A 27119-nucleotide genomic window follows, 5' to 3' on the forward strand; every position below is an offset into this window, starting at 1 on the left:
ATAATTTTTTTTACGTATCAATTACGTTTTATCTCAGCCACAGACTGGTATACCTGTGGCCAAGGTCAGTAACATTAAGGTTCCTCCAAAACTGACTGCTTGGTCATTCCATCTATTTTTCACTTTCTCCAAATCCTAAAATTAGACTCAAAGCAAAGCAAAGCTGAAATACCATGCAAGTCATTTTGAATGGATTTTGGAGGCAGAGGGATGGGAAGAGAAGAGGATATCGTGTTAGAATTTACATGACTGATTCCAGCTATTACTGCTTTGAGTCCTGTGGCATGCCACTAAACCTGAAAATAAGAAGAGATGCTCATACCCTGCAGAGACTAAGCAGTCACTCAAGTCTGAAGATGTGAAAAGCCATGTAAGAATACCTGGGTACAGAATGTCATTGAGGCTGCATATTTGAGGGGGTGGACAACTTAATGATAAGCAATAGACAGATACCCTGTTTTTAGGCCTTTTCTACATTTAAGGCACCAGGGAGTCAAGAACAGAAATGGAATCCTACCTGGAGTGAGGGAAGTGGCCGAGGCTGACAATGCCGTGTCCAGAGGCATGCAGTGCTGGCCCCTAAATGAATGCCCCCACCTCGTATGTCCAGGCAGCAGCCAAGCAGACCTGCATTTGACAGCAGAGACATAAACCTAAGTAAGGGAGACACCGTTTGTGATTTCAAACGTGAAGACGGGGATTGAGTTATATAAAATTCTTGTAAAACACGTGGACAAAATCAACCAAGTTATTTTATTTTAACCACAAGTATTTATTGATGGATCAAAGAATACAATTTTAATGGAACAATAAGGCACAACTGTGGATTGAAACAGTTTACTATACAGCCAAAAGGAGGAAAAAGCCATAATCTTAGGAATTTTAAATATGCAAGTCAAGGAGCCTCTGAAGTACCTCTCTAACAGATCAGTGTCAGGTAAGTCTTCCCTTTTATACAATTCCTATATTACATCACTTGATCACAAAGTCAGACTGATACTTCATCAAGAATTCCTCGGTCATTTATACTTGAGTCATCCAGCCGGGCCACTCCTCTGGGCCCCACTCTTCTCAATCCCTTTGCAGTTTTTTTTTTTCAGCAATTCCCTTCCTAAAGTAATGTGTATACATCTCAGATAGCCTTCCAAAGCAAGGAAACAAGTAAGCGAGCAATAAGTCCCAGAAAATCAGCCAGGGCAGATATATGGATGGACAGACTCATAAAGACAGACATGAGGATGACAGCAGCCTGATTCAACGAGGTCTACAGTGAGCTGACTTGGGCAGAGAAGTTGCTCTGGCTCATGCAAAGGCCTGTAATGCCACCTCAGGTTGTACCACCAGTGCCAGACCCCTTGTTTCTAAGGGGTTAGCAGTGGTCCACGAGAGGAGCTAGGAAGTCAGTGTGACCAGGCAGCTGATGGTACAATACATTCAATGCTTTGGACCTGTATTAGGAGCTGACTATGGCTTCCACCATGAACATCTGCCAAGTGCAAAATTCACAGAGAATTTTGTGCAAAACTTCAAGACACTGAGGACAATCTTTAAATCTCTTGGGCTGGGCTAAGTTAGGCACTTCCATAACACTAATCTTTCTACGTGGAAATGTGAAGTGAAAACTAGTCCAGGGCAGTAACACTGAGGCATAAGCCATGCTGCAGAGGTGGGAATACACGAGGCTTTTAGGTGCCCAGCCTCCTTGTTCAAAAAGCCATGAGAAAGTCCCCAAGCATATTGTCAGAGCAGCCATTCTGGTGGTGATGGTGTCCCCAAACTAGGCAAACCTGCAGGCACATGGCTATTTGCTGAAGAGTCAACACAGTCCTAACAAGAGTAGCCACGTGGGTGTGTATGTTGAGAATCAGAGGCCAGAGGTAGAGCGACCTGGGCAAGCCACCTTGAAGACTTGGCTCCGCACCTCTCACCAAGGCCACCACCGTTCAAGAAGAGCCTCTCCAACCAACAGCCCTTTGATGACACAGCAGAGTGCCGGGGACCAAGAGATGGTCACATTCTTCTGAGAGAAGTGTTGCTTACTGAAAAGCTCCTGGAGAGGCAACATCCCAGACACCCATTTAAGAGTAAATGTTGATAAAAATTGCCAGACCACCGAACTATCCTGCCAAGTCAGAAGTACATTTAACAGGCATAGCTTGGGTTGCCAAGTAGAACAGAGGGGACTGAAGCTTAATAAAAAGCAGGGAGACTGAAAGACTAAGTGAATGGTATGTTGGGTGAAAGAGAAGTAGGAGGCAAAGGACGTATAAAAAAGGACGAAGGAGCATGCCGAAGCCCCGCTGGAGGGAAGGCAGCATGGCTAGTCCACACCCTGTGAGAGAGCTCTGCTGGCTGGTTCTTGGCATGATTCCCTCTCTCCCCTTCTCAGCTTGGATGGACGTGTGGCATTCAGCAGCAGACCAGGGGGAGATGATACTGAGAAATGGAGATAACCAGCAAATGATACGCAACAGAAACAGACAGAATGTACCCTTCTATAATGCCCTGTTTATACAGCAAAGGCAGGTCTGTGTGGACGGAGCAAACTGGGGCCATCATGCAACAGCAGTAGTACTTGGGGAGAAGGGAATGATGGGTGGAGGTGGGGCTGGTGGACAGGAGGACTCTCGAGTTCCAGTTCTTAAATACTACAGAGCAAGAACAGTTTGGTCTCAGTCCTTTAGTGAAGAAATCGGATGCTCATTTTCTGTTCTACATCCACCTTCTCCAAAACCTGGAAAAAGAAACCCAGTTACAGTTATGAAGGTCACAACAGGTGATACTGTCCCAAGCTCTTCTTTGAATAATGTTTTTCTCCCTCCCTCTTGTGCAGTAGAATTTAACTTTTTCAGGCCAAAAGGTGACTGACTGACCTTAACAAATTCTGTGAAAGATATGGCACTGTCCCCATCCTGATCAGCCTCCTGGATGGTCCTGTCTGCAATGCTGCCCAGCTGCTCATCTGAGATATTCACTCCGACCATCATTCGTAGCACCTGCAGGACCAAGAGCCAGGAATTATAGGAGACTTGGGGGTCAGGGAGGCTCTTTTATTAAGATTAAAGATAAAGCCACCTACACCCTCTTTCCCTTTGATGTCCTCAAATATAACAGCCAGAAAGCTGAAACCCTTATCTTCTCCTCTGGGCCATTCTAGGCAATGATGTGATCAGAACTCTCTGGCAAGGTCATTGGAGAAAGACAAAGCCTTACTGGGGTCATCAGATAAGAAGGCAAAGCCTCAGTGCATTTTGCTCTTCCCCATTCTTTCTGCCTGGAATGTAGATATGATGCCTGGTGGTACAGCAGCCATTCTGGGACTGTGAGGTAAAAGTCCTATGTGCTACAGATACCAGAGAAAGAATATAGAAGAAGCCTGCTTCCTGGACATCATTAGGTACTGTACCCACCTGGACAGTCTATCCTCAGACTTCTTGTTGCACGAGGCAAACTAGTTCCTTATCAGTTTAAGTCAGTTCAGTTTTGTAGGGCTTTCTGGAATCCTATTTGAGTGCAGTCCTCTTTGAGGTGGGGCATGAACCCAGCTATTCCAAGAGTATGGCCAAGAAACATAAAGATCCTTGAAGGATTAAATATTAAATCTCCCTTTTTAGAAAAATAACAAGCATATTTAAAGGGCTGTGAAAACTGTAGTAAAGAGAATTTAACACTGTTTCACCAAATTTCTCTCAAACATAACAAAGAACCCCCACCCCCATCATTCTGCTAACATCTTTAGGGCATGAATACACCTTGGTGATATGACCCTTAGACACTGTGAGGCGGGGGCCGGGTGCCTTACGATGCCTCGCCTCCCTGTGGCCAGCACCTCTGCCTTCAAAGGCCAGGGCGGAGCCCTCCCACAGGGAAGGAGGGCTGGAGCCCAGCTGCTCCTTTACATCCTTCTCCAGTCTCACGAAATGGAGCATCAAGAAGCAGATTACAGGATTTTCTCAAAAGAAAAAAAGAGCTGAAATGTTGATTTGCATCAACACCAGTTCTTTCTTTTCACAAATCAATTCTTGAAAATTGGAAGTTGTACATTTTGGGTACAAATGTACACACGATGAAGGATTAATAAAAAGAGGCAATACTAACGAAAATCATAAATGGCCAAGCCATTTGCCATCTTCCCTGACTGTGTGTGGCCAACTGGACAACTCCATCCGCAAACAGCAGCTTCTTCCGTTCTCAGTCCAGTTATTCTCCGACGTGTGTTATTTTTAGAATTATAGAATTGAGCTGTGCATGTGTGCTGAATGTGTATGGGGCGTGGGGAGAGGAGTGGTGGTGTCTTAAAAATCCCTCATCCAGTCCGTTATTGAGGACATGAGGGTCCAGAAGTGGCCTGATACAGGTCCCAGCAACCAGTGGCCCGAGCTGTGGGCCCAGGCCTCCATGCCCAGCCAGTGCTCTTTCCACCTTTCTGCGGTGTCACTTATGGTTCCAGCTGCAAGTTTATTAGCAAATGGGACTTTCATTATTACTATTTTTTAATGTCTGGTGAGGTTTCCTGTATATACCCTTTATCAATTTAAGAAAGCTCCCTTCTAGCTCTGTTTTTCCAAGACATTTTTTTTTTTTAAAGATTTTATTTTTTTCCTTTTTCTCCCCAAAGCCCCCCGGTACATAGTTGTATATTCTTTGTTGTGGGTCCTTCTAGTTGTGGCATGTGGGACGCCACCTCAGCGTGGTTTGATGAGCAGTGCCATGTCCGCGCCCAGGATTCGAACCAACGAAACACTGGGCCACCTGCAGCGGAGCGTGCGAACTTAACCACTCAGCCACGGGGCCAGCCCCCAAGACCTTTTTTTTTTTTTGCTGAGGAAGATTCACCCTGAGCTAACATCTGTGCCAATCTTCCTCTATTGTGTATGTGGGTCAACATCACAGCAGGGCCGCTGATGAGTGGGTGTAGGTCTGCACCTGGGAACCGAATCCAGGCTGCCAAAGTAGAGCATGCCAAACTTAACCACTAGGCCATGGAGCTGGCCCCTAAGACTTTTATTTTTAAATCATAAATGGATGATGAATTTTTTCTATGGGAAAAAACATTCAGTTTTTCTTTATCTGTTAACATGGCAAAATCTGATTTTCTAATTTTAAGCCAACTTTGAATTCCTCGTATAAACCCACTTTGGCTATAATATAGTATCCTTTTTGTATATTGCTGGATTCAGCATGTTAATATTTTGTTTAGGATTTTAACATCTATGTAAATGAAAGAGATGGAGCTGTAATTTTCTTTTCTTGTACAGTCTTTACAAGGTTTTCATGTCAAAGTTATGTTGGCCTCGTAAAATGAGTATAGCAACTATGCTGAAGTGTAACTGATATACAATAAACTGTACATATATAAAATGTACACGTGTGACATGTGTACACACCTGTAAAACCATCACCACAGTCAAGATAAGGAACACATGCATCACCCCCAGAAGTTCAACCAGGATCTTTTACAAAAATCACAATAGAAAAACGTGACCACTCAGCCTTTCCTTAGGATAAACTCACCACAAACTTTTTAACAGCCACTGAATAGTTAAGAACTGCATAATACCAAAGATTTCAGAGATGGCAGCGTCTAGAAAGGTAAACCCTGTTCTCTTCGCACTCTGGTAAGATGTTCACATCCTCTTCTTGCTAGGATAAAACTAGTTCTCTGACACCTCAGCAGTCCAGGAGCACATCTGTCCTCAAGTCATTCTGGGCCTGAGGAACACTCTAGTGACACCGACTGGCACTCTGGCCGTACGATCTCCTCCCCACTCCGTGCCTGGGGCTTTTTATCCTAATAACAGAAAATAAATCAACCCTCCACCCCAAAAAGATCTTTCTGAAAGTCAGATCTGGGCCAGAGGATGAAAAGAGGCAACTAGAGGGTGGCTGCCTCTACGTTTTCTCTTCAGAACTCAGAAAACCATACGGAACTATTTTATGTAAAGTAGATTCTTCTCACTGAAGAAAGATATCCCCAACTCTAAAGCAAAGGACACTAACACAGACCTGCAGACTGTTTTGGGTTTTGCTCAGACATGGAAATGTAGGAATACCTTGGGATGGTCCTTAATCTGCCCTGGGTAATCTTCAACTTAGAAGACTTCTCAAGATACGGAATGAGTTCGGATTTACTTCAGGGTGAGTGGAAACCACTTTACTTTTTAGGTGTATCTTGAAATAGGGAAATCTCCCCATGGAAATTTCCCATGAATGTGTTAGCCTCCTAGGGTCCTCCAGGTTCATAAATATTAAGAAAAGAAAAGAAAAAAGGAGTATTTTCTCCCCTCTTCAACTTGTATTTAGGGAAGTGAGGGAGGGGAAGAAGAGAAGGGCGATGCTAACAGGATGAAATGCCAGTCTCTGCTAGTAGGAGGACAGGAGTTGTCCCTGGGGAGCAACGAAAGACAGCGAGCAGTCAGCTCAGCGACACCGGCCCAGCAGCAGTTCCTTGACTCTTACGTCAAGCCCAACAACAGACAAAACAGTAGCATCTACCTAAGCGTCATCAGAATTACCTGGTTGCCAATAAGCTGATTTGACAATAACTGAACTATTTGATCTAAACCATCTTGCATATTTTAGCTCTGCCAGTCAGCACCTAAAAGACATGTGGTTAGCTTTCAAACATTGGAGACATCTGCCTGCCAGAACTCAATGAGCCATTTCAAGTTTCCCAAGGTCATCTGCTCTGCCTTATCTCTAGGATAGGACTCTGCACACAGCAGGTGTTAAATAAATGCTTCCTACCCACAAGAACAGGCAGGCAGAGCCCAAACACAAGTTATTGCCGTGCATGAGAGTTCTCCCACATACCTGTAACAGCTCATCGCGGGAAATCTTGTCATCTTTATCCAAATCATATAGTCGAAAAGCAACTGGTAGGGAAAAACAAGAAGTTAGTAGAAATTTAGTAGTGTTTTGCCCCTTCTCAAGGAACTAAATATGTAAAGGACACTAGACAGAAAACTGACACTGAATTAACAGTTTTTCCAAGAGCAACTACCATTACTTGTAGAACTTTCAAAGACACAGTAACATTTAAGAAATCGAGATGCATGTCATAATTAACGGCATCTCAGCTTTGAAGAAATATAGCCCTTCTTTGGACAAATCAGAAAACCTAATAGAAAAGGAAAACCTGAATGTCCTTTTTCTTACCTTAGAATGTTTTTTTTTTGAAAACAGCAACCCATAAGTGGTCTGTAAATTAGGCCATCTCACACAATCCATCAAGTCTGCTGTGCACCACACGGGGGCACAGACGAAAGGAGCCCTCCAGGCACCCAACAGCTGACTACACAAAGTATTGCTTGGGAAAATAGCCACTTTGGCAAATTCGTTCTAAATTTCAAATAATTCTCTACCCCTTGGGAGTCCTGAAGGTAAAGAATTTCAGTTTCAAGTAAAAATGCTAAGAATCTGATGGCCTCCTGCCCTTACCATGTTTTTCTCTCTTTAACAATAGATAAGTCTTCTAGAAACTAGGATATATAAGAGAGAGAGTTCAGAAGAGCAGAAATCCTTCAGACGGTGCCAGGTTGCTGAAGGGCTGCCAAGTGAATGGTGTGATAACACAGTGATTTTACAGGCCCTGTGAGACACTGTCACACGGACGAAGTGACTGTCTTATAATTACTGCTGAATTTAGTGTGGTTTGGGGGCTCTGGATCACTTCAAGTATGCACTAAGATTTTTGGCTTTCAGTAAGGTGCTGCAAATTACTAAAAGGCCAAAATCCACTGTTTGGAGCTATTAAGAGACACAGACTTAGATCTTGTCCTGAGGAGCTCACGATCTAGTAGAGGAGAGCAACACACACCACTCACGCTAACGCAGTCTAAATGCTCCCATCCATCTGAAACGCTGGGGACAAAGCGTATGGCAGATACGCCTTTCTGGTTCAAGTAACATTTGAACAAGGTCTTGAAAGACAAACACATCTGACGAGGGTGGCATTTCAGAGCTAATATTAGGTACAAGGGCAAGAGAACATGGATGAATATCTCAGAGTTTCAACGTCACCCCTGCTTCCCCTACCCCCCAGAAAAGGGGTGAGTCCACCAAAAGTCCAAGTAAAAATTTCAGAAAAATCTAATTTACTCTTTGTAAGATACATACTAGAATTCTGGAGGGGGGAGTAACTGGGTGAGACTTTCTCTGATGTTTGTCTGTTCTCTTTAATTTGGTTAGTTGAGTATCTTTACAAAATCTGAGAATTCATATGCTTAGGTTTGAATTCCAAGGGAAAGGAGACAAGGATCCTAAATGTTCCTCACATAATATGTGTTTAATATATTCCCCAAATTAAACACACACACATATATACACACGCACACTTCTGCATATGCTGTCATCTTTCTAAAACACCATAACATGTGTTATCTACCAAGCCATCTTTAGAATGATTTCGGGATAGAAATCTGTTTGCTATAGAAGCCATAAATATCTGTTTCTGAATTTCTTAATTGGGTAACTGGAATAAACACTTACATCCCTTTCTGCCAAAGTATTTACAGAAGCTTCAACTGCTAATTCTTGAAACCCAGCTGCCATGGGCTCAATGTTTCTGTTTCCCCAAAATTCCTATGTTAGAACCCTAACCCCCAATGTGATGCCATTAGGAGGTAGGGCCTTTGGGAGGTAATCAGGGTTAGATTAGGTCATGAGGGTAGGACCCTTATAAACAGAGAGACAGGAGAGCTCTGCCCCTGCTCCCTTTCTGTCTCCACCTCCCTCCCCATGTGAGGATACAGCAAGAAGGCTGTCTGTGAACCTCACCAAGAACCCCACCACGCTGGCACCCTGATCTCAGACTTCCAGTCGCCAGGACTGTGGGAGATGACTGTTGTTTAAGCCACCGAGTCTGTGGCATTCTGTTGTAGCAGCCTGAGCAGACTGACACACCAGCAGAGGGCTAATTACAGACATCACCGATAGGACCTTCTGGAAAACACTGTAGCAATGGCAGGTTTTTCTTAACTGACTTGGATTCCTGTCAATCAGCTCTGGCTCTGAACCAGCAGAAACATTTTTCCCAAGATAATGAATGGTCAAATGCACAAATGACTAAGCCATTTTGCTAGGTTCTCTCTCTACTTCCTGTCCTCCGCTCCTCATTCTAGAGCCTATGACTTGGACTCTCAGTCTCCAGTCTCACATCTGCAGTTCCCTAGCTTTAAATGCCATCTCATGCTGATGACTCCCAAATATGCATCTCCAGCTTGGACCCGTCCCCTGAGCTCCTGACACTGACGTCAGAGCAATACAGTACCGTGGTTAAGAAGCTGGCTCTGATGCTTACCAGCTATGTGAACATGAGCAAGTTACAGAACCTCTCTGTGCCTCAGTTGCCAGAGAGGTACAAAACAGGAATAAAAGAATCCACCTCACAGGCTTGTGAGGACTGAATGAGTTAGTACACGAAGGGCACCTTAAACAGTGCCTGGCACACAGTAAGAGCTCAATCAATGTCTTCTATCTGCCATCACCTCTCTGCCCTCCTCTCAAACCACTCACTTCATTCTCAATAATACTTCTTTGTTCTCTGAATACACGAAGTACTCATTTTTACCCAGGGCCTAATCTACACCAGGTGTTCCCTCTGCCTAGCACTCTCCTTTTCTTTGCACGCTGGCTCATTCTTGGTTCAAATTTCAGCTCCTCAGAGAGGTTTTCACTGACCACTCTTTCTAAAGCAGTGACAGACCCCATCACTTTCTCATCTCACCTTATTCACTGCCTTCACAGAACTTGCCGTGATCATAAATCTTGTCTATTCATTTGTCTTTTTCCATATAATCCATTCCCCTTATTAGATCATAAGCTCTGTGAAAGGAAAGACCTTATCTGATTTATACACCACTGTGTCCTGAGCCTAAACCAGTGCCTGGCATATAGTAGTTGCTCAAGCATTTGCTCGATGAAAGACCAAATCAATGATCTCAATCAAACCTTTACTTTTCAATTACTCTTTCTTCTTCTTTCCTAAAAAAATTGTGGTAAAATATACATAACATAAAATTTACCATTTTAACCATTTCTAAGTATACACGGTAAGTATTTTCATATTGTTGTGTAATCATCACCACCATCCATCTCCAGAACTTTTTCATCTTCTCAAACTGAAACTCTGACCCATTAAACAATAACTCCCCATTTTCCCCTGCCCCTAGCAACTTTCCCTCTATGAATCTGACTACTCTAGGAACCTCACGCAAGAGGAATCAAACACTATTTATCCTTTTGTGTCTGGCTAATTTTATTTAGCATACAAGTAGATTCATCCATGTTGTAGCAAATGTCAGAATTTCCTTTTTTAAGGCTGAGTAATATTCCATTGTATGCACAGATCACATGTTGTATATCCATTCATCTGTCCACGGCCACTTGGGTTCCTTCCACCTTTTGGCTATTGTGAATAATGCCGCTCACTGTTTCTTCTTGGCTACTCTCCCAAATTCCACTTCACCAATATTCTTCACCATCCAAAAAAAAAAAAAATCTTCATGCAGACTCATTTTCCACATCACTCATTATGTGTTATAAAAAACTTAAAAACCATTTATGAGGACAATTAGAACATCGAAAGGGAGGCTTATAGACCTCTTCCTTACATACCATGCCCTGGAGCACACTAAGATGGGTTGTACCTTTGGCATAAGACATTATAACCTCACTGATCCCAAGAGGAGAGCAATAAGGAATCCTTCCCGGGACACAAACAGAGCATTAGTACTAGGTGTCCTTGGACCTGTGCCTACCTAGGTACAGTTCAGCCATGCTTGTTGTCCTTGACATTCTTTCACTGTGGCATAAAATAGAAACAGGACAGAGTGTCCTCTCAGAGTTCCTGAAGAGACTATTTTATGCAGAAGATGGACCATAAACAAATTTGGTTCCAGAAGCCTGTATTTGTTAAGTAACAACATTGCTGAAAGAAGGTAAATGTGCCTTAGTGGCAAATGTGTTGCTGGATGTACAATGCTCAGTTGCTCTCAGTCTACAACAAGAGGCACCATCTCGCTGCTTCCATAGCTCTGTAGGAAATTCAGAGAAAACCAATATATAGATAGAGAAGCAGACATCCAGGGCGCCTCCTGTAGCTTTGGTTTCACTAGTCTAAGTACACGAATGAGATCCCAACATATAAACTGCCAACAGAATTCTAATTCATTTTCAGCTTCCTGTAAAAGTTGATCTGAAAGCCAAGACTAAAGTAATGGTAAAAACCATGCATAACTTGCATAGCACTTTACTATTATTCTATCTCATCCTAAAGTCTGCCATTGCTGTGGCATTCAGACCTTCTCCCTTCCTAACAGAGAATCTCATCCACAGCTTCAGGAAGGGATTCTGTCTCTCTCTCCACCGTCAGATGTGAACAGGGAAGCACATAGCCCAAGTGACGCTGAAAGCCATCACGTGACCATGAGGAGCTATGCCTCTGGATGAAGCAGATGCTGAGGATGGCAGAGCAGAGCAATAGCAAAAACCCAGGTCCCTGACAATACAATCAACCCTGACACTTGCCTCAGCTGACTTGTTAAGTGAGCAAATAGGTTTCTTTATTGTTGAAGCCACATGAGTTAGCTGATGGCCACCTAACTGATACACCAAGTAACTACCAAATCCACTCATGCTATCTGGAATATTTTCTTTAGGGTCAGTGTGAATTAATGCACTGAGACCACAGCAATTTATAAAGGAAATGGACTACAAGGAAAGGCCTCTATAGATGTGTTGCATAAAATACAGTAGTCCCCCCTTATCTGTGGGGAATATGTTCCAAGACTCCCAGTGGATTCCAGAAACCATAGAGAGTACTAAACTCTATATATACTATGGTTTTTTTCCTATACATACATACCAATGATAAAGTTTAATTTATAAATTAGGCACAGTAAGAGATTAACAATAACAACTTCTCTTTGGCATATCCAAATTTCCAGCATCACTAGTCTTGTGCTTTGGGTCCATTATTAAGTAAAATAAAGGTTATGTGAGCACAAGCACTGCGATACCATGATAGTTAATCTGATAACCTGATAAACAAGAGGGCTACTAAGCGACTAAGGGTGGGTAGGGTATACAGCATGGATATGCTAGACAAAGAGATGATTCATGTCCTGGGTGGAACAGTGGAGCAGGATGGTGAAAGATCTCATCATCTATTCAGAATGGTGCGAAATTTAAAACTTAGGAATTGTTTATTTCTGGAATTTTCCATTTAATATTTTCAGACTGAGGGTGACCTCAGGTAACTGAAACCATGGAAAGTGAAACCGTGTATAAGAGGCGACTACTGTACCTGGATCAAGCCAAGAGAATACAAAGATAAATAAGTATAATTTTTTTCTTTTCTATTAACTGCCTGCTGATTGAAAGGTCTATTGTGCAGAAATTTTAAAAAACTACAAGGGGTTCAATTTACTTACTACTTTTCCTGCTGAGGGCATACAATGGGGAAAAGAAAGTCTTTTCAACAAATGGTGCTTGGAAAACTGGCAAGCCACATGTAAAAGAATAAAAATTGACCATTCTTTTTCACCATTCACAAAAATAAACTCAAAATGGATCAAAGACCTAAAGGTAAGACCTGAAACCATAAGGCTTCTAGAAGAAAATATAGGCAGTACACTCTTTGACATCAGTATTAAAAGGAACTTTTTGGACACCATGTCTTCTCAGACAAGGGGAACAATAGAAAGAATAAACAAATATGATTTCATCAGACTAAAGAGCTTCTTCAAGGCAATGGAAAACAGGATTGAAACAAAAAAACAACCCACTAACTGGGAAAAAATATTTGCTAGTCATATATCCAACAAAGGGTTAATCTCCATAATATGTAAAGAACTCACACAACTCAACAACAAAAAATCAAACAACCTGAGCAAAAAATGGGCAGGAGACATGAACAGACATTTCTCCAAAGAAGATATATGGATGGCCAATAGGCACATGAAAAGATGTTCATCATCACTGATCATCAGGGAAATGCAAATCAAAACTATACTAAGATATCACCTTACACCCATTAGAATGGCAAAAATAACCAAAACAAAAAATAACAAATGTTGGAGAGGTTGTGGAGAAAAGGGAACCCTCATACACTGCTCGTGGGAATGCAAACTGGTGCAGCCACTATGGAAAACAGTATGGAGATTTCTCAAAAAATTAAAAATAGAAATACCATATGACCCAGTCATCCCACTGCTAGGTATCTATCCAAAGAGCTTGAAGTCAGCAATTCCAAAAGCACCCCTATGTTCATTGCAGCATTATTTACAATAGCCAAGACGTGGAACCAACCTAAGTGCCTATCGACGGATGACTGGATAAAGAAGATATGGTATATATATAATGGAATACTACTCAGCCATAAAAAAGGATAAAATCGTCCCATTCACAACAATATGGATGGACCTTCAGGGAATTCTGTTAAGTGAAATAAGCCAGATAGAGGAGGACAATCTCTGTATGACTCCACTCATATGTGGAAGTTAAACATGTAGACAAAGAGAACAGATTAGTGGCTACCAGGGGAAAGGGGGATGGGGAGTGGGCACAAAGGGTGAAGGGTTGCACCTACAACACGACTGACAAACAATAATGTACAACTGAAATTTCACAAGATTGTAAACTATCATAAACTCAATAAAAATTAACTAAAAAAGAAAACTATAAGGGATTCAATTTACTTACTTATCTTGGTAAAATACACATAAAATTTACCACCATAACTATTTTTAAGTGTACAGTTCAGTAGTATTAAATATATTCACGTTGTTGTGCGACCATCACCACCATCCATCCCCATAACTCTCTTCATCTTATAAAGCTGAAACTCTATACCAACTAAATAATAACTCTGCATTCTCCCCTCCCCCATCCCTGGCAACCACCATTATACTTCTGTCTTATGATTTTTGACTACTCTAAGTACCTCATATAAGTGGAGTCATTCAGTTTTTGTCTTTTTGTGACTGGCATAATGTCCTCAAGGTTCATCCATGTTGTAGCATGTGTCAGAACTTCCTTCCTTTTCAAGGCTGAATAATATTCCACAATATGTATATACTACATTTTGCTTATCCATTCATTGATAGACACTTGGGTTGCTTTCTTGTTTTAGCTATTATGAATAATGCTATCATCTTGGGTGTACAAATATCTCTTTGAGACCTTGCTTTCAGTTCTTTTGGGTACATAGCCAGAGGTGGAGTTGCTAGATCATATGGTAACTCTATTTTTAATATTTTGGGGAACCACCATACTGTTTTCCCACAGGGGCTGTACCACTGAAGACTGTTTTGGCTATTCGAGGTTTCCTGAGATTCCATATGAATTTTAGGATAGGTTTTTCTATTTCTGCAATAAATGCCATTGGGATTTTGATAGGGATTGCACTGAATCTGTAGATTGCTTTGGGTATTAAGTATTAAAACAACTTTGTGATACAGTAATAACTTCTTCACTACACATTAAATTACAAGATGTAATACTGGATCAAAGAACTATCATAATTTTGAACCAGTGATGAGCACAAATGACAAACTGAGATATCTGTAACAACTGTAATGTGAAATAAAAATGTCTGATTTCTATCGGTGTCAAACAAAAGCTTCATGACATTGGATTTGGCAATGATTTCTTGGACATGACACCAAAGGCACAGGTAACAGAAGGAAAAATATGGAAATTGGACTTCATGAAAATTAAAAACTTCTTGCATCAAAAGACACTATCTATTGAGTAAAAAGGCAACTCACAGAATGGGAGAAAATACTGTCAGATCATATATCTGATTAGAGATTAACACCCAGGATATATAGAGAACTCTTAAAACTCAACAACAAAAAGACAAACAACCCAATTCAAAAATGGGCAAAGGAGGGGCTGGCCCCATGGCCGAGTGGTTAAGTTCACGTGTTCCCCAGTGTTTCGTTGGTTCGGATCCTGGGCGCAGACATGGCACTGCTCATCAAGCCACGCTGAGGCAGCGTCCCACATGCCACAACTAGAAGGACCCACAACGAAGAATATACAACTATGTACCGGGGGGCTTTGGGGAGAAAAAGGGAAAAATAAAATCTTAAAAAAAAAAAATGGGCAAAGGACTTGAATAGACTTTTCTACAAAGAAGATATATCAATGGCCAATAAGCAAATGAAAAGATGCTCAACATCCCTAATCATTAGGGAAATGAAAATCAAAATTGCAGTGAGATATCACCACACACCCATTAGGAAGACTACTATTAAAAAGGCAGAAAATAACAAGTGTTGGCAAGGACATAGAGAGCCACAGGTACTGCTATTGCTGCTGTGGTTTCTTGCCAACACTCAGAAATTAAGGAAATACCAAATTTCAGTAGAGGTTAAGAAGCAGTGTTCTACAAGTTGCCCTTTATCCCTTTTCTGAGGCAGCCCTATCCATACTTGAGCATCTCTTTTTAAAAAATTCTTCCTTCTAGGGGGCTGGCCCCGTGGCCGAGTGGTTAAGTTCGAGCACTCCGCTGCATGCGTTCCAGTGTTTCGTTGGTTCGAATCCTGGGCACGGACATGGCACTGCTCATCAAACCACGCTGAGGCAGCGTCCCACATACCACAACTAGAAGAACCCACAATGAGAAATATACAACTATGTACTGGGGGGCTTTGGGGAGAAAAAGGAAAAACTAAAATCTTAAAAAAAAAAAAAAAAATTCTTCCTTCTAGGGGCTGGCCCCGTGTTAAGTTCACACACTCCGCTTCAGCAGCCCAGGGTTTCGCCAGTTTGGATCCTGGGCGTGGACATGGCATCACTCGTCAGATGCTGAGGCGGCATCCCACATGCCACAACTAGAAGGACTCACAACTAAAATATACAGCTATGTACTGGGGGGATTTAGGGAGAAAAAGAAAAAAAAAAGAAGAAGAAAAGAAAGATTGGCAACAATTGTTAGCTCAGGTGCCAATCTTTAAAAAAAAAAAACAAAACAATTCTTCCTTCTGTTGAACTGAAATATCTCCATGATCCTCACTGCAAAATTCTTTTCTACATGACAGACTTTCATATATTTGAAGATAAATCTCTAACCCATAGTCTTTCTTCTGACTTTTGCTGAACTGCGTATTACCCAGTTCTTTCAAAATCTTCCTTATGGGGTGAAAAGGGGAGTTTAATGGGTATACAGTTTCAGGTTTACAACACGAAAAAGTTCTGGAGATTGTTTCACGACAATTTGAGTATACTTAACACTACTGAATTGTATACCCAAAAACGGTTAAGATGGTAAATTTTACACTGTTTTTCACCACAATAAAAAAAGTCTTCCTTATGATAATGATTTACGGTTTTCAGTGCCCTCAAACTTCTGGTTACTTTTTTATAAATGTACTCTAGTGTATCTCTGGGATCCAAAATGAAATGCGGTTCCCAAGACGTGTTCTCTTTAGCACAGAGTACGATTACCACTATTCTTACTCTCAATGATACATTTCTGTCCTTATGGCCTGATAGTACACTACTTTGGGCTGAGGACAGGGGTGCTGCAGGCCAGGCAGTCATAGTGCACAGTGGCTTCATTTTAGATTTACCCTTAGAGCTTGTTCCTACGTGTTGTTGGACGCAAGTGCAGTACTCTAGTTTATCCCTATGACATTCATTTTGTTAGATTTAGTCTGGCTTTTTTCAGCCCATCAGATCTCTTTTGATTCTGAATCTGTGGTCTCTTGTATTCACTATGCCTCTAGGTTTACAGTCAACCAGAAACTTGATATATTTGCTTACTACAACTTCAATGAAAGTCATTGATGAAAAAAACCAGGAAGCTGAAGACGTGCAGCATCGTCCTGGGAACCTCTTTCTGGTGTGATGCAAATGTACATCTTTTGGGTTATATTCTAACCTATTGCTCCATTGTATACAAGAGAATACTGAGGGGCCGGTCCTGTGGCCAAGTGGTTAAGTTCGTGCACTCCGCTTCGCCGGCCCAGGGTTTCGCCAGTTCGGCTCCTGGGCACAGATATGGCACCCTGCATCAAGCCACGCTGAGGCAGCATCCCACATGCCACAACTGGAAGGACCCACAACTAAAAATATATAACTATGTACTGGGGGGCTTTGTGGAGAAAAAGGAAAAATAAAATCTTTAAAAAAAAGAGAGAATACTGAGAAAGACCTCATTAAATGTGTTCCACAAGTCTATTTTACATCAACAAATACGAAGGAAGAAATATGCAAACAGAAGCACATGAATTTCTCAACTGGCCTCCCCAATGTAATGTTCGTTGTTTTTTGGTTTTTGTTATTTTATTTTTTATTTGGAATAATTAGAGATTCACGGGAAGTTGCAAAAAAACATACAGGAAGGTCCCATATACCCTTCACCAACCTCCCCTGGTGGTAACATCTTGCATAACTATAATATACCATCAAAACCAGGAAATTGACAGTGGTACAATCCACAGAACTTATTCAGATTTCACTGTGTGTGTGAGCGTGTGAGCGTGTGTGTGTGTTAGTTTTATGCAATTTTATCACCTATGTAGTTTCGTGTAACCACCACCAGATTCAAGACACAGAGCTGTTCCACAGCCACAGGGCTCCAATGTTACATCCTAGTATTTAATGTGTAACAAAGAAGCATATCTATTCCTGTATCACAAAGTTGTTTTAATATTTCGTTAAGTGTATTTCAGTATAATTGGTTTCCTTTATAGTCTTATGTATTTTATTTTATGCATTCAAAAACATTCTGAGATGGGATGGATAGGGTTCACTAGACTGCCAAAGGAATTCACGACTTAAGAAAAGTAGAGCCAGGCTGAGGATATTCAGGTAACAGGTTTATGCTAGACTTGACGACCTTTGAAGTCTCCTCTAATCCTGGATTAGAAAAGCAAGCATAGTTTCACAGAGCACAGAATGTCCCTTAACTGTCTTCTCCTTAGCCAGCCCACTGCATTCACGGACGCTCTCCCTCCCCTCTGCAAAGCGTTCCAACTGATGTGGCGGCCAACGGCACACTTGTAGCTCAGGGCTCCTTAGAGTGTCTACTCCACCAGCTGAGCTGGATGCCTATCGAGAGTCAGGTGTGTCAACTGCCCTAGAACTGTCTGTGCTATCTGTACTTTTAATAAAACTATATAATTGAATAAAAAGTGAAACGTGAAAAGAAAGTCACTGTTTCTATTAAAATTAGATTGACTACTTCTGAAAGACTCAAAATTGAGTCACTGAAGAAAACCAAAATTGTTGCTAAAGTAAGTGTATCAGGACAACTGTAAAAGATGGAGGAAAAAATGTAAACACCAGAAAGGTTTTATTCTGAGAATGCTTAACAGGTATGTTTAAGTTCTCTTTCCACTTAAAAGAAACTGCAACCAGAAACCTTAGGGTATACATTACAGATGTGCTCTCTGCAAAAACGTCGCACAACTCTCATCAGCAGACCTTTACTAAAATAAAACAAAACAAGTCTTGGTCCTACATCAAAAGACTGGCCAGTGAATGTGTTTTTAAATATTTTAAGGTAAAATAAAATGTTAAACCATGTATCCTTTTCTATGATTCTACACTAAAGCTGACTTTTAAAATTAGTGACCAACTCCTGGTCTGACAACATGGAAGAAGAAAATTTCTACTATACTAATGTCAGAATCAGGCAAACATGTCCTAAATATATGCTAAAACCCTTAAAACGTTAGACACAAGGCTTTGGCTCAGTCTTTAGTCTTGAATGAAGACAGTGGAATTCACTAATAAAGCATCCAACAAATTTGAGAACAACTCATTAGAGTTCTACTTTCTTCTATATTCAGTTTTGTTTGTACTTAAGTTTTCCGCTCTTTATCAAGGTACACGATCTTGTGGTAAAGAAGATCGGTATTTTATTATTTTGGTTCAAAAATTTTCCCTGTTCTGTATAACAATACTTATTTCAGTGCTTCTCAAACTCTTTACCTGAAATATCAACAGAGGAGTGAACTCATGCTCCTAGAGACAGGGAGATGGGGGGATATGGTGAAGGGCCTCAAATTAAAAGTTTAAGTCTCATGTACCATTTTTCAAATGTATATGAATTTGGCATTATATGCTATAATTTATCCATATTTGTTTCACTATTAAAAAGCCTTTTTCTTTAAATCATCCAGTAAAAACTTGATGGGCTCCATTTATTCCATGGTTTCACAGACCTCTCAATACCTCTGTGTACCCTTGTAATAGAAGCTTGGGCTCAATCAATGCAATACAATTTCAATTTTGACTTGTCTTGAACGAAAAGAGAAGTGTTGTAAGGGATTGGGCAATATCATACACAAACCAACAAGGGCAGAGGGAAATCTAACAAGTATCCAAGGAAAGGAGGCGAGAGGCATGGGGACAAAAATTAAATCTTGCACTAACGCAGCTGCCTACTCCTACTTAAGTCATATCCAATATCCATCAAATTCTAAAATGGGCTGAAGATTGCCCCTATTCCTTACAGGAGGGGCTGGGTCTTTTTTCACTGTTGTCACTCTAGCACTTACCACAGTGCCCGGGACACAAGAGGCATTCTATGAATTATAAGGATAATATTAGAAGCTAACTCTTATTGCCAGGCACTGTTTGAGGTACTTGAAATATATTAACTCATTTAATACTCACAACATCCCTATGTGAAAACCCTTAATATCCCATTTTACAGAAGAAAAAATTGAGGCCCAAAGATTTTAAGTAACTTGCCCAAAGTGACATGGCCAAAAAATGGCAGAGCTGGGATTCAAACCCAGCCAGTTTAGCTCCAGGGTCTAAGCTCTAACCACTATGGTCTTGTAAATGCTTGTTCAATGAAGGAATGAATGCATAAAGAAATGATTTGTAAGAAATGAAAAGCAAATATTTTAAGCCAGAAGACCATCTCCTTACAGTGCAGTTTGTTGCTTCGGCTGTTGAGTGGCTCTGGTCCATTCACATCTTTGCTCTTTTCATTATCCTCAATGGGTCGGAAATGAGCCAAAGTTCTCATGAATCCACGGAAGTTTACCTGGTCCTCTCTGATTGGGAAATATAATAGACAGAACACCATGTCAATCAGGGTGATTATTTCTTATGAATTCAATATACTGGCAACAGTTTTAGCTAGAGTGGCTTGAAAGTCCATTTATAATGAGGTCTCTTTCCACATGCATTACACTTTAGGGCTCGTAAACTATCTTCATTTAAGCCTCACTCCACCTTGTGAGGTAGGTATTATTAGTCCTACTTTATAAATGATTAGCAGACTTAGAGAGGTACCAGGACTTACCAAGTTCAGAGTCACCTATTGAATTTACTTCTCTTTTCCCAAAGAGGATTTTGAGTGGCACCAGGGCTATGCTATCAGGCAAGCCAGGACTTGAACTCACTGCTTCAGACTCTGCAGTGAGCAGCAAGTTAGTCATTTCAACCCAATGACTCCCCACCTACCTCCCACGTCTACCCTGCAGTGATGTATAGCTATGATATTTTAAGGTTAAGGCATATTATGGAAAAGCTGCTTTGAAAATAAAGTTTATTTAGTTACAAAAGCAATAACTACATTTTTGGAAATGTGCAAAAAAGAAAAGTAGAAGGAAAAATACCACTCCTAGTTCTACCAATCAATTACAACCACTGTTAGTATATTTTTTTCCAGTAACTTTTCTATGCTTTTTGGATAACTGTGAATATACTGCATATGTAATTTTGCATCCTGTTTTTCTTTTAAACTTCTAGGCATGTCTCCAATTAATATAAACCCTGAAACATTTCAAACGTCTGCATAATAATTGTATGGCTGTATCATGATTTTATTATCCGTTCATAACTGGATAGATTTTTCCCCCCACTTATCATGACCATGATGTTTTCAAAGACCTCTTTGTGTATAAAGCTTTTTTGGTACTTAAGATTAGAGAAAATCTTTTTATTGCACCACAGGCTAACCAGTAACCCTATAAGAAATAATTCTAAAACTTGAAAGAAAGAAGAATGTTCTTTAACATAAAAAAGAATGTCCCACGTGACAGTTATTTATCTAGGCAGTCATGGAAAGAACAGGTTACCTGGTTCCTGCGGCTACCTAAAAATAAACCCCAATCTTTGTGTGTCCCATCGAATAGATGACGTATGTGGGGTCTCTTAAGTGCCATGCCAGGTAGACATAGAGATCAGAGACCTCCTAAAGGTAGAGTTCCAAGGCTAGCTCATTAGACCACTGTACTCAAAACAATGACCTTTAGTTCTTCAAGGTAGCTAAACTGCTAATGGAGCAGTATCTCATAAAAAATGTGAGTTAAGATCTGAGGACTTGAGCAATGCAGAATAAGATGTGAGTCATATGCCAGAACAAACAGGTTAATAAGTACATATGTTACTGGCATAATGTCTCTGAGTAAAAGGAAACTAAATATCAATGTTCCACTTTCAAATCCCATTCTTGAAAAAAAAAATTCCATCTGCACAAGACTAGAGAAGAAATAAAACACCCAGAAGCCAAACATCTGTATCTGATTAGAGCAAGAAGCAGAGGTACAGCCCACTAGGATCTTAGCAGTGTAGCCCAGCACGGGCCTCGGCTTCCGTATGTACGCCCGCCCAGTGTGCTTAGCAGATCGGCGGATAGGATGGCGGGCGATACTGTAGTCATGACAAAGGTGGTGTAGCCTTATAAAACAGCTTTCCACAGCTGCTGCTTCAAGTAATCAATAGTGACTACGAAACTCTGAACAAAAAGTTGGCAAAATGACTCTACTGGGTTTACTTTTCATTGCAAAAGGTTTGGATACAGAGCATAACTGTGAAAGTTATCTCTGGACAGGGCTCGGTCTTTTAGCACTCAGCAGGGGCTGAAAGAGGAAGAAAAAATGGAAGAACTCAGCAAAAAACCACACCTGAAACAAACAGGGCAGTTCAGGGAGAGAAACGGGAAAATGAGGGAGGGTAGAAGATTACTCATGGTTAACATGAAACTGAAGAGAGCAGGTCTCAGTCTGATTCGATTCCTGTCTTCACATAAACTGGCTAGTCTTTTCCCCCTGATGGTCGCTCAAGTTTACTGAGCGCCCAACTTCTCAACTTGCAAATTCCTTTGCTCTCAATGCACAGTTCTAAAATTTCCTCTCCAGGCACTTTATCTGATAGTGTCCTCCTGACGCTTAGTCTCATTATTAAGAATTGGCAACCATGTAACTTTTTAAAGTCCTTTGGGTCATACAGACAAGTCACGAGGAACTAGGAAGAGATTGTGAAAGAGATTACTTAAATAAGATTACATGATAAGATTTACTCATGAAAACATACCTAATCAAATCAATAAACATTTACTCAGTACTTTGAAGGCAGTGTATTAGGTAGTAAATCGTATCAAAAGCTTAGTTCTACATTAGACAAACCCAAAACTATTTAAGAAAGTTATGTGTGTGGCGAGGGGAAGTGTACGCTTAGTCAATGTCGTGAAAGAAATATAAAGGCTGCAGGGGAAATGTTCTAGGTTAAAGGAGCCTAAAGAGGCATGACAACTGACCCAGACTGGATCCCGTATTGGAGGGGAAAAGCGCTATAAAGGAGATTATTGGATGAATTGACAAAATTGGAATATGAGTCAAATACTAGAATAACTGAGAATGGGGGAAACAGGTAAAGGAGGTCAAAGGGTACAAACTTCCAGTTATAAGATGAACAAGTTCTGGGGAAGTGATGTACAGAATGGTGACGATAGTTGTAAGAGTACCGTATTGTATATCTGAATGTTGCAATGAGACTAGATCATAAAAGTTCTCATCATAAGAAAAAACTAACTAGGCGAGGTGATAAATGTGTTAACTAATCTTATTGTGGTAATCATTGTGCAATATATGCACATATAAAATCACTATATTGTACACCTTAAACAATGTTATGTCAATCATATCTCAATAAAGCTAGAAAAAAAGAATAAAATACACACTATTTTATATTAATATTATTACAGCATTTGATAAGTACTCTAAGTATAAATTACACACTAGATTTCAAAGACATAAAAAAAGAATGTAAAGTATATTAATTTTTAAATATTGATTACATATTGAACGATAATATTTTGGATATACTGGGTTAAATAAAATATATATTGCCAAAGTTAATTTAACTTGCAAAATATTAATAATATATAACAAGAGATGCGTCTGGGTAAAAGATATACAGGTACTCTTTGTACTATTTTCAATCTTTTGCAACTTTTCTGTAAATTTGAAATTATTTCCAAATAGAAGTTTTTAAAAAGTTTAGTTTCACATCAAAGATAAACAGAGATTAAAGATGAAATTTTGAAGATGGGCTCATATACCTATTTGAAGTCTAAAATGGGGAGGACAGTAGAACAGAAGAGATAATTCTAAATATGAACAAGTTAGGAAGGCCCAATATAATCGGAAGGATCATGGAGTGAGATGACCCAACCAATATCATTATTCTAGATTAGCTTTGGAAAGGAAGCCCAACAAAACCATGAGGACTCACCCCTCTGGAAAGAAGGCATTGATGATCCGGTCCCCCAATGGGTTGATGGCAAGTTCAGGAATCCGCTGGAAATCTTCCCGGCTGCCAAGAGAATCACTTTGAGTTAGAGACCAGTGGCCCTTAGCATGAACTCCTTCAGTCATACAAAAGTACAACCTAGCAAGAATATGACCTCCTGGAATTTACTTCTGTGGCAAATTAAATTAAACAATTGCAAAGAATAGCACTTTAATAGCTGCCAAGTGTTTCTTGCACCAGCTCAGGAGTGGAAGAAGCCAGATTTGACCATGCCACATTCCAGTGAATTCAGCACACAGGTTATGTGAATAAAACAACTGACAAGTAAATACTAAGCTGTCCCTGTAAATGATTCCTTGAACATTACCATTTTGTACTTAGTTATTAAGTTTGGAGAGTGAACAGCAAATGCAAAGTATCAAACACCACAGAGCTTGAATAAGGGAGCAAAAACTCAGAGGGGCCTCGGTACCCTTGGTAAGAAGATCTACAGCACCTATGAAATGCAAGGAATTCTTAGACAATATTTACATCCAAGGAAAGAATAAAATGTGACAACTAACTGAGTTCCCTACTTCCTTGCTCTGACTGGCTCTCTCCGTTGCCTTCTACAGACTAGAGTGGAGAAGTATTTGACCCTCGAACTCGGCAAGAACAGCCATCCTCCCACAACCTGGAAGTTATGTTGAAGTGAATATTATTAGTGAGCATTCACTGTTTACACATCATGTCCTGCTCTAACTCTGTTTGTACACATTATCTCACTTCTTCATGCCAACGTTTTATCTATCCTCTTTTAGAGCCAAGGAAACTGAAAGTCAGTGAGATAAAGTAACTAGCTCAGTGCTACAAAGCTAGTAAGTGGCAAAACTGCGATTTAAATCTGAGTCTGCAGGTCCAAGCATATGTTCTTTTTTTTTGAAAAACCACATTTCTTTCCCATATTAAAGTTTTTGAAACAAAGGTGCTCCCCTAAAAAACGTTCAAGAAGTATTTTTTAAAAACTTCTTGGTTGATATTCTCTGCCAAGAATATAAAGCGGTCTACAACATATCTGTGCTGTACTCTTCAAAAATATCAATGTCACGAAGGACAGAGAAAGGCAGGATTGTTCCAGATCAAACAGGATTAAAGAAACATACAATTGAACTCCATGCATGATCCTAGACTAGGAAAAAAATTGCTATGAAGAACATTACTGAGCCAACAGGTAAAAAGGGAATATGGGATCATTATAGAATATGGGATATTATATAATAATACTGTATCAAAAGGCTAAATTTCTTGATTTTGACATGAGAATGGCCTTGTTACAGGAAATACACACTGAAATAAGTGGCAAAATGTTAGCAACTGGTAAATCTGGGTATCAGGTATGTATCTTTGTATTATTCATGTAACTTTTCTGTAAGTTTGAAATTATTTCCAGATAAAAAGTAAAAAAAAAAAAAAAAGGAATATAAACTTGAATAAATCTGATTCCTGCCTTCAAGACATTTATTAACAGAAGAGAGAAAACCTCCACCTGCTTTGTACTAAATGCTAATGAAATGTCCCTATCTTACCCTGGAGCCTTCGACATTCTGTTCCTCTCGTGGTTTAACCTTTACACGGTGCTTAATTAATTCAACAAGCTTGTCTCCACCACATCTGGCGGTGACACAGGTAGAAACTGACCTAGGGGGCTGAGCACAAAGCTCTGGAACAATAACTTTGGGTTCTAATCTTCCTTGATCACTTAGGGTAATAATTTTTATAGCAACGAATGAACCAGAAGAAGCCACTCATAAGATAACTGGATTGCTTAAGATGATAAAACATAAAGGAAATTACTGAAATCCTGATTATTTAACTTAACAAACATGTTCTAAGCTCTTATTATATAATTTGTTTTATAATACAAAGTCCACATTGTCACCAAAATGTAGCTTCTCTTGTTTGACAGAGATTAAGAAACAGTAACCACTCCCTTTTAAATGAAGATCAAGGCTGATTTGAACTGCATGGCCACATACCTCAGATTAATGTCTAACAAACTTAAGTCATTTTAGCTGAGAAAGGCACAGTTTAAATACCAAGTCCCGTATCAAGTAGTGAGTGTGCAGCCTAGCCTGAAATCCTCCCGTCTCACTAAGGGATCTAGTCTGGGACTTCCCAGGGACTTAAACCCTGTCCTTTGACAATTTTTAACTCTACTCTTAGAATTTATTGCATATACAATGTAGTTCTATAAGATAAAGGGGAATACTGTTGATTGTATCAAAATTAAAATGAAAGAATATAAAAAATAGTTTATAGGGGCTGGCCCTGTGGCCGAGTGGTTAAGTTCACGCGCTCCGCTTCGGTGGCCCAGGGTTTCGCTGGCTGGGATCTTGGGCATGGACCTGGCCTGCTCATCAGCCACGCTGAGGCGGCGTCCCACATGCCACAACTAAGAAGGACCCACAGCTAAGGATATACAAGTATGTACTGGGGGAATTTCGGGAGAAAAAGCAGGGGAAACAAAAAGATTGGCAACAGTTGTTAGCTCAGATGCCAATCTTAAAAAAATAAAAGTCTGTAAACTATTAAACAATATACAAACAGTTTACTATCATTATTAGTTGTTCTAGAGTAGAATGGAGATCATCGGGGCAATTTCTCTAAAACGTAGCTTCTTGAATTTGTCCACCAACATAAACTGAACAGAGAAAAATACTCCAAGCAGCCCACACACAAGTGGAAGATTTGTTCAAAATGTAGATGTGTGTGTACTCATGAAAAAGCATACCAATATTATACTCTACCCTCATATTATATATAGGAAAATCTTCCTGGAAGATTTCTTTTTTTCCTGAGGAGGATTGGCCCTGAGCTAACATCTGTTGCCAATCTTCCTCTATTTTGTATTTTGCCGCCACCACAGCATGGCCACTGACAAGTGGTGTAGGTCTGTGCCAGGGAACTGAACCCAGACCACTGAAGTGAAGCATGTTGAACTTGACCACTAGGCCACTGGGGCTGGCCCTGGAAGATTTTTTAAGAAAAGATATTATTACTGGTGGGAGGCAAGTCCATGAACAGAACTATGTATAATGGCATTCTTTGTGGCTAAGAAATTCCCAATGAGGTGCAGACATGGCACTGCTTGGCAAAAGCCATGCTGTGGCAGGCGTCCCACATATAAAGTAGAGGAAGATGGGCACAGATGTTAGCTCAGGGCCAGTCTTCCTCAGCAAAAAGAGGAGGATTGGCAGCAATTAGCTCAGGGCTAATCTTCCTCAAAAAAAAAAAAAAAAGAGAGAGAGAGAGAGAAATTCCCAATGAAAAATGGTTTTCCAGACATTCACAGGCAGAGGGATACTCTGAAAAACCAAAGTTTGAGAGACCTTTAGTAATCAGAGTGCCAGCCCTCTACACTGATCTTCACTGTGCAAGTCTCTTTTCTTACTCAGAGATTCGGCCTAATAGTTAACTGCTTATATTTCAAGGATCCAGGGTCAATGCTTAGATGACTTAGACATAATGAGGACTTTAAAATCTGTTAATAGGACATATCTGCAGGAACATATTCAATTAAGAAAACCATTTCCATATTTAAGCAGTATAACAGAGATAAATCATTTATTTCT

The 27119-nt window shown here is 40.3% G+C and overlaps 1 protein-coding gene across 1 annotated transcript in view; it reads right to left on the reverse strand.

Annotated features, from left to right (window-relative positions):
* Positions 1–748: 748 nt before the first annotated feature.
* CHP1 (calcineurin like EF-hand protein 1) overlaps positions 749–27119 on the reverse strand; it is a 42174-nt gene continuing 15803 nt past the window's right edge. The window contains exons 3-7 of the mRNA XM_044765123.2: positions 23491–23571; positions 19897–20024; positions 6814–6875; positions 2874–2996; positions 749–2734 (exon numbers count right to left, since the gene is read on the reverse strand). Coding sequence (XP_044621058.1) covers positions 2681–2734; positions 2874–2996; positions 6814–6875; positions 19897–20024; positions 23491–23571 — 448 coding nt within the window. The 3' untranslated portion in view covers positions 749–2680. The remainder of the gene's footprint in view (positions 2735–2873; positions 2997–6813; positions 6876–19896; positions 20025–23490; positions 23572–27119) is intronic.

This window comes from Equus asinus, chromosome 2 (assembly GCF_041296235.1).
Source record: "Equus asinus isolate D_3611 breed Donkey chromosome 2, EquAss-T2T_v2, whole genome shotgun sequence".
In the NCBI taxonomy this organism is placed as follows: Eukaryota; Metazoa; Chordata; class Mammalia; order Perissodactyla; family Equidae; genus Equus; species Equus asinus.